At 43.6% G+C, this 11,975-nt stretch overlaps 1 protein-coding gene across 3 annotated transcripts in view; it reads right to left on the bottom strand.

Moving 5' to 3' along the window:
- TP63 (tumor protein p63) overlaps window positions 1–11,975 on the bottom strand; it is a 103,308-nt gene that overhangs the window by 56,451 nt on the left and 34,882 nt on the right. The window contains exon 1 of one of the 3 annotated variants that reach the window (XM_009999855.1): window positions 11,039–11,080. The exons of the other annotated variants lie outside the window; for them this stretch is intronic. Within the exon in view, the coding sequence (XP_009998157.1) occupies window positions 11,039–11,080 (42 nt within the window). Of the gene's footprint in view, window positions 1–11,038; window positions 11,081–11,975 lie in introns of those variants that run through there. 3 annotated transcript variants of the gene reach the window in all.

Genomic DNA, 11,975 nt, shown 5'->3' with positions numbered 1-11,975 from the left:
CCTGCCACAGGTTCAGGTAAAAGAGCTTGTCTAATTCGAGGATTATCAGAGTGACAGTGCATCCCACTTCACACAAATACTAAGTCTGGACACCCTACATTGTGTAAGTATTCCTAAATATTTCCCAATCTATATTAAAAGATACCATTTACTTCCCTAGAGCTGGAATTTAGGTTTTTAATGAAAATAAAGAATTCTGAATTGAGCTCTTGAGGTCGCCCTACATAAAAAAACCAAACAAACAACAACTTATTTTCTGAAAGTCAGTCCACTTTATGCAGGCTTTCATTAGAGAATCTAGGCTAGGCTTAGTTATTTTGAAAACTGAGACAGTTTAAAACAGGAAAAGTCCACAGCCCACTCCCCTGCACACAGACAGTCATTTCTTTACTCTGAGTTCGTGCACAGCTCTTATTTGACATGGAACTGGAAAACATAAAAACAGAGAAAAAAAATGTAAAAAAATCATACAATATCCCCTCTAAGAGATGCAATGAATCATGAGACATCAGAACTCCATGATCTTAAGGAAAATTGATTAATAACCTAAAAACTCAGCTTCCTAAAACTAAAACAGAGGCCAAGTGTTTTCTGTGTTTTCCTATTACGAGCTGGACAACACAATGTCAACAAAGATCTGAAGAGCCATAAAGTACTGACGATTTGGAAAGGCAGCCCCTCACATTCCCAAGAGATGTAAACATAACTGAAGACAAAGACCTACATCGGGAAAACGAGAAAAAGACTCCAAGACTTCAGCAATTTTGCCTAATTTCAGCAGCTGTGAATAACTGTAGGATCACTGCTCGGCCGAGTGCCCAGGATTCTTACATGTTGAGTTTGTACAGCAATAGTGAGAAGTTGGGTAAAAAAATAGAAAATCTTTAAATATAAGAGAAACCAATTAAAATACAAAGAGGGAGGTGGGTGGGAGAAGCAGGGACTGGAGAGGAAAACTCCAGTAGTTGATTAAAGCTGCCTCATTTCTTGAGCTCTTAACTGGATGGTAACCATTGATGGTTATCAGCCACTTCAGACATGAAGCATTTTATTGTGTTGAGAGGGCAGCACTAGGCTGGACAGGATATCTGTGCATCATCCACAGTGAAAGGCTACAGACACTGTAACCACCAAAGTATGGCCACAGGGCACAGAGACAATGAATAATCAGGGTCAGGATAGGACTAGGAGTTGAAGTTAGCTCTCAAATTCATCACTATGCTCAATAAAATAAACCACGCCAGCCTTCAGACACTGAGGTAAAATACTCCAGTTAGGTAGCATTTTAGTGAGAACAAGAAACTCAGATCATCTACAAGTTAAATAAGTCAAGCAGTTAACATACACAAAAAAAAGAAAAAAGCCACACACATAAACCCCCCACACCCACTCTTTGAAGCGTGGTGCAACTATGGAATATAAGAATTCATAAGAGTTATAGGAGGGCAAAGGGCAAATTAAAACAAGTTAGAGCAAGCAAAGGAAAAGGATTACACTGCAGCACGAGAGTCCCTATAGATTAAAAGGAAGATCTGCTAGGGTTTTTATTGTCTTTGCCCATTTCATCTGTCCAAATCAGGTGAGAAAACTCCTGGATGATGTTCTGAAAAACCTGAGACACCAAACAGCAGACCCAAGCAGCACGATCAACTGAGAAGCTTTCAAGATTAAGTGGGGAGTCAAGAGGACTGGCTGCCAAATTCTGATTATGCCCCAACTGCAGAAAACAAGAGGCAAGGCTTTGCTTTCCAACACTTCTTTTTGCATATTAAAGCAGCTCCTGACCTGCACCCAAGGTTGTTGGGGTTCAGTACAGCAGCACACACAAAGCCCTGAGACCATCCTAACTACCTTCCCTCTGCAGTACACATCAGAAGCGCAGCTTCACATCACTGTTGCAACCTGCGCCCAAGAGAAGAGCTGGAGTTTTACTTGATTTTTTCCAGAGATGCGAGGCTGTGCACACACCAGACCCAAAAGCTGGTTTTCGAGAGAGGGGTGGGGGCATATCTGTCCATACAGACACAACATGCATTCAAAGGCACTGCTTCTACAGTGACCTCACTCCAAGAGCCTTACAACCATCAAGAATCTCCCCCAACCATTTTAATCATGTTATCACATATTTGGCACAGCCAGGATTTCCACAGGGCTCTCTGGTATGAGTCCTCCAATGACTAACAGCACAAACAAACCCATTTTCCAGTACCTCACTCCCTATACTGCTGAATTCAGCAAGCACTATGACACATGGTGCCACTGTCACTTATTACAAGGCACAGCTTTGGAGATCTACATTTGAGGTACTCAGCTGGACAGACCTTTCACTATCCAAATTAAGAAGCTGACAGATGCATTTTTTGATATGGAATCACTCACACCGTTGGACAGAAACACTGTCTGCTCAAAGAGACTTTCTGTAATTCTACTGGTTGCTTCTTGCAACAAGCAAGTTAGCTAAGATAACTGCAAGGAATTTCCAGCCACTTGTCCCCACAGTTACCCTGACTGCATGTTATTTCCATAGCCAGAGACGGGTTCTTACAGATTTTTTGAGTAACATGCCTGCTAATTTCCAGCCAATACCACGTTAAACTCCCTGCTCCTCCAACATGACCAGTCACAGTTCCTTTCAGATACACAGCACAGCAGGCAAAGGCTCTTCTCAAGAGCTTTCCCAGCTTAATATTCAAGGATTAGTTTCCTCTTCGCAAAATACTAGATCACACTTAGCCAGTGTATGTTCTAGTTGGCTTTTTAAGAACTCCTTGCACACTTATCTGCTTCTGAAAGAGGTTGGAGGGAAATTCACTGATCTATTTAGTACTAGTCAGTCACCACCAGTGTTCATAATGGAGTCAATTCGTATGATATGGATAAAACAGAGTGAAACTGCAGCAGTGAGAAATCACAGTAAAGGCTTGCAGAGGCTATTGAGGATCCAAGACATAAACCTGCAGAATACAAGTTTTAGAGAGCAATCAGAATTTTATTATTTTCTTTGAGCAATCACACCCCCCCGAAAAATGTTGTGATGCACAAAGATGTCACGACGCTACTTAAATAAAAGACATTCCCAACAAAAACCAAGCAAAAACCACAAGCAAAGCTGTTAAATACTTTCAGTCATTCCCCATGCAGCAGATATCCACTTGCTGACTTGACACTTTTGTTGGCAGCATGCTGAAGTCCTATAAAGCTACGGGCTGAGGGAGGGCAGCCACCTATTCCTGTTGTTCTGTTCCCTCAGCTCCCAGGGCACCGCGCACCAGCCCTGTGATCAGATCCCCGAGGCAGTCGGACTCCAGCTCTGCAGCCCAGGGATTTCTGCTTCAGCAGCATCACCGAAAAGCCCTGAGCTGCACCTCCTCCCTCTCCCTGTTCCCAGAAGTCGGCAAGATTCTTTGTATTTACTTCCTAGATGTGGATTAAAACGGAAAGATTCGTATCTGCTGAGACACAATCCATCCCTTTCATTCCCAGACACTACCCCACCATAAAATATTTCCCCTTCCCTCCCTAAACTGGGCGTTTCCTCCCACTCTCTTGCCCTTGGTAAAAACATTCATCTTCTTGCCATCTTGAGGAAGTTGGACTCATCTCAAATTTCACCAGGTCCCCTTCTATACCACTTCCCAAAGTCCTTGAGGGGAAGTTTAACCCAGATCCAAACTCTGGAATCAATCCCAAGAGATTGTTGGGCTCCAATCAATGCATTAATTTTCAAGCACGCTCAGCCTTGCTGTTTGGGTCCACTTCCAAGCAGAGCAGATGACTGAGCACAAGCCCAGAAATACATCACACCTCGAGCCATCTATTCTAGATACTAACATGCACACCCTGGTTCAAACACTGCTCCTCTAGTTGAGCCATTAAAATTTAAGGTGAAACAGCAGTGGCAGGGGATTTGCAAAAATACAAGATAACAGTGTTCTTGGACCAACTCCCAAAATCACTCAAAACTAGTACAAATTTAAAAAAAACAAACAAACAACAAAATGCCACAAAAAACAAACAAACAGAAAAACAGAACACCACATCTCCCATGTTTTTGTTGCTTGCTTGTGTATGGAGCTCGTAACAATGGTCAGTAACTTAAATAAAATAATCAAGTTTATATTAAAGTTTCCAAAGAGGACTTAAGCTTACTTTGCCAACACCAAGCTTTCAGTGCCTTATCTGAGATTTCCTGATCATTCATTTCTTACTGATTTTGCTCCTTATATTAGAAGCCTTACAGAAATAAATTACGTCTCATCTTGCACTATGTAATTCCAAGCAGCTAAGCTAAACCTGGAAAGCCTCTCCTAGGCTTTAGAAAAGATTTGGGATTCTTGCCCAGGAGACAGCCTGTTTATAAGAAATAGGTTCACCCCTACATTAACCTGCACTTCCTTCTTGGTAGCTCACAGATAAATCACAACCTGTAAACTCTCTGTCCTGGGCTGCTCTGCAAAGAATTTATCCCATGGTTTGTCCAAACTGGAAAGCAGGTCTCTAATTCCTTGGACAGTTACAGCATCTTCTCCCCATCAGACTTTGCTGTGCTAAAACCTCTGTCTGGGAGACTGAAACTGGGAGATTTTGCAGAAATAATTTACTACTCAAACTAAAGAAACCAAACCAAAACAGAAAGTTTTTGAAGAAAAGCAAGTTTATTCACTTGGAAAGACCCACCCACCTGCCTAAGCATGGCTAAACTCACGTATCACTCAAGATCATGGCCTTGGTTAGTTGTTAAGGGACTGCAAGGTACTCATAGCACCGAGACAGCAGAAAATCTAGGAAAAACGTACAAGTGAAAAAAAGTCAAACCCCAACATCCTCGGAGAGAAATAATTTTCCTCTTAATTCCACTTCATACCAGAAGTGATTTGACACTAATCCAGGCCAAGTGGCACCAACAAAGAGCTTGAGCTCACTTCTCTGCTGGAGAGGATGGAGCGGTGTGTTGCTGTTGGTATGTGAGAAGCTCCTCTCCTTTCTGATGATTTATGCAACCTCAGTTTAAAAGAGTTGCATTCATTTTATTGCCTACTCTGCACATTCTCCAGAGGCGTTGGAGGCAGTGCCAGAAAAATAACAGGGCCCAACAGTGTCTAGCACAAATCCATCGGTGCAAGAGCTCCTTTCTGAAGCGTTTCCAGATTTTTTTTTTTCTTCAGTGGGAACATTTTGTAAATAGAATTTAAAATTTGCCTTGAGCCAGACAACACCCGCTTTTATTCAGCCCTTCACGATAATGAAATAAGTAGTTTCTCCACTAGTTATAGCCAACGTCTTCCAGAAAAAAGAAAGTGCAAAGCACATGGTTTACACCCTCTCACATCCCACATCCACAGCTTTCCTGTTACAGATGCTGTGTCTTTCTCATGCAACTAGTGAAGTTTCTGCCTTGCAGAAAACAGAGCTGCAGCTGGAAACAAACCTTTCCATTAGGCATAACTTGGCAGACACATCCTCAGAGCTCACCACCAGATAGGTGTGAAAACACAGACAAGGGAGACAAAGCTTCCTTCTGTTAATTCTCTACACTCAGGGACAGGGGGAAAAAAAAAAAAAAGCAATTTCATTTGACTTAAAACCGCTGCTTTGTTATTAAAAAAGACAAAGTAAAAAAGAAAGACAAAGAGCTCCTGAAGGAATTAGGCAATAATATAACTGGGCTTGTGTCAGAAGAAATCCCAGAATTCAGGTGTTGGTGACATTGTGGAAGACTGGAAGACATTGGACAGGTAAAAATAATCAGTCAAAATGGCAGTTCTTTTATTCCACAAGGAATAACATGAACAGAAAGTATATGTACATTTTCATCCTGTCTCAACCGAGACCAATTAAAAAAAATGGATTATCAGTTACCACAACTATTTAAAGATGTAAAACACCCTCACTGCAATGCCAGCTCTTTGCTATCTCTCACAGTGAAAATCTTTTCCTTCTAGAAAATACCTAGTATTAGTTTCTTGCCAAATGAAGCAAACAATCTGCCAGCAGCCAAGAAGATCCCCTCTCCTTAATTTCATACTGCTTGTTAAGCCTCATTTGGAGCACAGAAAATTGTAAAACAGCAATGCAATTTCCAGTCTGCTGCCTGGTGTCACTGCACTACTGTGCAAACCACAGGACATGTATGAGTGACTGAGCAGTAATGACACTTTATGCGCAGCCAAACTACCCTGATTTCTGCAGGAAAATTGCACGGTGCACACTGAGAAGTTAAAGCTGTGCAGGCAGACAGAACATCATCAGGTTTCATTTTCAGCTATTAAAAGACACATTCATTCATTCTTTCCACCCGCATGCAGGTTACAATCACTTTTTTTCTGGGCTACACCCACAGCCTTAGACTGCTGAGGTCCAGTCCCTAAAGAAAGGGGAGGATTTCTCCAGGCAACATCCTCGACTCACTGCTTAATGTGGGGGTCACATTATCTCTACTATCAATGCTGATACTACCAACATTCTACAGTACCCTATTATGAAACAACAGAAGACCATTCATGGCATTATAAATTTGCTCCAACAGGTGGTTAGATCCTTGCTGGAAACACATTCAGCTCTTGCCCTTCCCTACATTTCTCCACCAGAGTGCTCCTCTTGTTCTAACTGGGAGATGGGAGAACATGGCAAGAAGCAGGTCTCAGCTTCCTGCTGCCCATCTCTCTAGACTGTTGCAGCCTCTTTAACAGCAGAACCAAAAAGAACAGTAGCATCCACTTGGTCTCTCCAAACAAAAGATACAGGTGTATCTAACCTTAGGCTCTTCTATCTCTACCTCTGCAACTGGGCTGCAGTTTCAAAGTCTCTCAGAAGAAAAGGTACCTGGCAATACAGAGCCTCTAATCCTTGCAGACCTTTGCAGTCCAAGGATAATACACATGCCTCACAAGTCTGCACAGATGATGCCACATGACAAAAACTTGGGTCCCTTGAGTGCCATTACAGCAAAAATGGAGGATGGATACAAAAGAAGTGTAGCTGGAATCTATCATGCAACATAACCCCCAATGCATCTCCTTATTTCTTGCTCCTAATGAGAGACCGTGCCCAAACACATGGGATGTTGATAACATTTCTATAAACAAAGGCCACTGAAAGGCACAACGTTCATATCTTAACCCTGCACATCTCAGAGAGAGGTTTCCTCCTTGGGATCGGGAGTTGCTTGCCTACTTGGAGCCAGTAGAATGCCAAGACACTGTCACACAAATGGGAGGAGGAAGGACCAGGAAAAAGTATCAGGTTTAGCAAAAACTTTCCGTGAGAAACTCATTAGGCTTTCTACAGCATCTATCCAAGTGCTTTCATCTTCGAGTAGGACGAAGTGTGGGGTGCAGAGGGTACTGCACAGTTGAGCCTTTCTCCCTGGTACCTCCAGGCTAGGAATCGAGCAGGTGAGCCTCTTCTGGACAGTGACCATGCAGCATCCTTCAGAGACCACTTCCTTTGTCTCAGGCTTGCCCAAGGGCCAGGGAGAAGGGGTAGCAGCAGGGGAAGAGCCTTTACCTAATTCAGCCAAGGAGACCACTGCTATGTGGCCAAACCAGCCAAGGAAAGCAGCACCAGAGTGGTCACGGCTTTGCCCTCTTTTGGTGGTTTGCAGCCAAATCCAGGCTGACAGCAAGGATAATAAATCCCAGTCACACTTCTACTGCACACCAACAAAGCTGATGCTCAAAACCAAGCTATAGCTCAACTCTCAGATTCCTAAACCTTAAACTAATGTTTGCTGAACCAATGTCCCAGTTAGGTGCAAGAAATATTCTAGCACCCACAGGACATCCTTCTAGCCCACCCTAGAGACCCACATGCCTGCTCCTGCAAAGAAGATGGACTCGCATCCAGGGCATTACAGCTCAAACACATGCATCTGAATTATTATTAAGAAAAGCTAAGAAGGAAGAAAACAACAAAACCAAAAATGCACCCTTCTGAAGAGGCTATCCAAACCCTCAAAGATATGTGCAGCAACCTGCATACAGTTTTTCTTAATTTCCAGAGTGAAGGAATGCTGCCAAAAACCATAAAGCAGAGTGCGAGATGCTTTAGTATAGAACTAGTTTCCCCCACTCCCCTCCCAAAACTATGATAAAAATCTTAACAGAAAGAGATTCTTTCATTTTTCTCTCTCCCACAAAGAGCAGGAAAATCTTTAGGAAGGCTGAAGGATATAATCAGAAGTCACAGCACACATTTCTTATCAGTGTTTGAGTAAGATGTGCTTATTTTTTTGGCAATGCTTTAATTTGATTTTAGCAAACACTCCAAACTCTGCATCATCATGTCAGCCAAACTGCAGAAGAATCCAGAGTCCCCAAAGGGAATCTTTATCGCTCTCATCCTCCCCTCCCAGCACCCACGAAAGTTGGACAAGACTGGACAAACCTGCAGATACCCCCTTCACACCCAACTCTGTGCATGCTCCCCCGCAAACATTTGTGGACAACACCTAAAGCTCCAGATGTGGAGATGAGGCAGGAAGACACAATGAGATCCAAAGGGTTCCTCATCACCCCATTATAACCACCTCAATGTCTCTCTCCTTTTCACATCTCCTACTCATAAACACAAAGGAATGGATCTCCAGGGTCATCAAGTCCAGTGCTCTGCCAACAAACAGCTTAATTGTTCTTATAGTCAAGCCAGATCAAAAGCTGGGTTAGATTAAGCTGGAAAAATGGTTGGGGCAGGTTCCACCTCCAGCCTTCCAGCGCCGTGATTCCCTTCAACACTGTTCTCCCCTCTCTCAGCTTTTCTCAACCAGATTTTGCTCATTCAGGAGGAACATCTCGTCTCACCATGGCATCTGGCATCATGTTTGAGGGTACAGGAGCTGCAGGGTCACAGGCAATGGTGCTCGCTCGCTGCCCTGACCATGCTGCCCACACAGGGGCTTGCCTAAGGGCTGGTTCCCAGGCTGTGGTATGAGTCTGGAGGGTAGAGCCTGGCATCTGCAAGCAGGCAGTAAGCATCCTGGGGTGCCTGGGCACAGCACACAAAGAAATGGGCTTTGGATGAGAGGGGACTCCACGCTCTCCATTTGAAAATTTTATTTCAGTTGGAGGGAAAAAAATAAACCTCCTCCATTTTGCCTGTTTTTAAACCCAAACTATAATCTATATTTTTCATAAAATGGTATTGGTGCCTTGTACCTAATCCAGCAAAAGCTCTAAAATCTGAACTCTTGCAAGCACCAGTTGCTACTGCTATTTCCACACTGAGAGGTTTCTGGTTCCCCCCCCCCCTCTTTTTTAAAGGAAACCATGCCAAATCCCACATCTTGCCTTCAAACTTAAGACGGGTGAGGTTCAGCATCACCAATATATTTTAATTGAGCATTAAGAAATCTCCATCTCTCAAGACCAGTTATTAGAAAGTCTGCTTTCTCAGAAATAAAGGCAAGTCAATGCTAATGGGGCTTTCTTTCCCCGGCGTGCAACGCTCTGCTAGATGAACAAAGTCAGTGCACCATGGTAAAATTCTAGAAGGGGAAAGTCGGAGAAGAGAAAAAAAAAAAACAGAGCTCAAGGGTTTGTTTTTTTTTTTAAAAAAAACCCTTCCCCTGACAGCAAGGGTGATGAGCAGCACTTAAGTGGAGCGAGAACACTCCAGAGCGCAGCGCTCCTGACAGATGAGCCCGGCAAGTCAACGCCAGGGACTCGGCAGCCCTGCCGCCGCTTTTCAGCGAAAGTTGATCAGATAGCAGCAGACAAATACCGCCGAGCAAACACTCCAAGAAGCGATCTCTCCACATTTAAGAGTTTATAATTAACCTAGGAAAAAAAGAGAGTCACCAATTTGGGTCTTCTGCGCGGCAGCAGCAGTTAGGAACCGAGCACACGCTGGGTGTTTGCTCTCCCTGCAGAAGGGGGGACAGGGAAAGCACAATGGTTTCAGTTTACCCCTCACTCTCTCCAAGTCACAAACCCACCACCCCAGGTGTGCAAACCCCAAGTGTACTTTTAACAGGCTTTTCTACATCAGCTATTGCATCTCCTAGCTGTGCTCTTGGCCTTGCAATTCCTATTTTGTTTTCTTTTCCAAGTGGCTGAGCTTCTGTCTGCCTCAGGTCTCGTACCCAATGCCCTCCACTCCAAGCATTTTTAGCAGGGAAAAACACCAGCAGAGCTTTTGCTGCACTGCCATTCTGGTGAGTGTCAACACAGCTGCTGTCTCCACTGGAATGTAAACCAAGATTGTCGCTAGATCTCCCTCAACCCCAGGTAACTTCCTCAAAGATCTGCACAGCGTGTGGCAATTCTATCCACTTCCACCTTACAAAGCATCGACCTGACTGGTGAAAAATAATAAAATCAATAATAATAAATTGAAAAAAAAAATATCAAAACTGCATCTGATCTTTGCATTCCACTCGTGCCCACATGGTGCAAAGGACTGTAGAAAGCAAAATGCATCCACTATACGTACGTTCACCCTCATGTTGTGTGTTTAGACAAACACCGTGTATAAAATACCCTGCCGCTGCTGCAAGTCATAAGGCTAGATATTCACAGCACTGAGTAAAAGAGTTATTGGTGTGGACACATCTGCAGCAGAGAACTTTTGGTTTAGTATTATTTTACTTAAAAAGGTCACCTAAGAAGGGGTTTATAATGCCTTTTTTTTTGGTTATTTCCTAGATACCACCCACTTTCAACAACAAGCAGCAATATTGTCAATAGAAGACTAGTAAAAGAGTTACAATGCAATCTACACGCTCTTCAGACTGCTCCAGCAACCTGTGTGCACTGCCACAGCACACAACTGCTTTGCCTTGTTTCGCCAAAGAAAGAAAATCAAGTTTGGTGGAGCAAGGTCCCCAAAATAAATTCGCTGTCCCAAATGTAAAGACTCAAAGTTCACTCTCATTCCAGTATCTAATCCAGCAAACTCTGCTTCCCACTATAAAGTACAAAAGTTTCAAAAAGCAGAACTATATTGCAACCTAACTTCAGGACTACAGGGGTGAAGAAACCGCATGCGATCACTCAGAATGAAATATATTAAAGACATGATAGCTCAAACCTAGAATCCTTACCTCGCTATACTGGGACTGGGCATTGTTTTCCAGGTACAACATGTTAGCAGTCAAATTGATCAATGCTGCTGTTCTTTCTTCTGGCTCCAGGATTTTGACAAACACCTCCCACCCCCTTGAAGACCCTAAAAATATGTGATGCTACTTGGAAGATAACAGGACTTGGAGTGTGCCTCTCTGCATAATTGAAGTTTCCCTTATATACCTAACTATAGGCAAGGAGGAGGAGGTGGGGCTCTCCTGCCTTACCTGTCCAATCTGTCAAAGTGCCACCTGGAGTCCTCCACTCCAATGGAGAGAGGCCTCTCCCAGCTCATTAAGTAGTTAGAATTCCTTATCACCAATCTCTAAAAAGCAAAGGGAAGGGAAAGGGGGGGGGGGGGAACAACAACACCATCACAAAAAATAGGGGAAAAAAATATGAAAGAGAAAAGAAAGGAAACTATAACTTTCCTGTCACTTTTCTGCATGTTTGGGAACTCAAAAGACAGCCATGGAGTTGCTCCAGAGGAGCTGCTCAAAGAAATTTCTATCAATTTATTTATTTTCTGAGAAGACTCCAAAGTTTTCTTCAGCCATAGGCCTGCTTATACTGAAGCCCAAAACGCTCAGGAAGGCACCGGGATGCAACGCCAGGGACCGGAGCTGCAGCAACAACAGCTGAACCTCTGGCTGCTGCAGCGTGCAGGTTTTGGACCAAAAAAAACCCCAAAAAATAACACCAAAACCCCACAAGGAGCTTTCTGAGAATCAATCACTGTTTCATGCACCGTAATTCAGCTACATGCTCTGTCATCTGTGCTTCCACCCGTGCTCACAGTCTCGTGTCCACAGGACATCACTCCAGCTGCGCTTTCCCCCCCTCTCCTTTGCAGCTGCTTCTCACTCCCGCCACGGCAAGAAGCCTTAAATCATCTCGCCTAAAGCAGGAAATGTT

Source organism: Chaetura pelagica, unplaced genomic scaffold (assembly GCF_000747805.2).
Source record: "Chaetura pelagica isolate M959 unplaced genomic scaffold, ChaPel_1.0 scaffold20, whole genome shotgun sequence".
Taxonomy (NCBI): domain Eukaryota; kingdom Metazoa; phylum Chordata; class Aves; order Apodiformes; family Apodidae; genus Chaetura; species Chaetura pelagica.
This window is presented reverse-complemented; position numbering and strand designations above follow the sequence as displayed.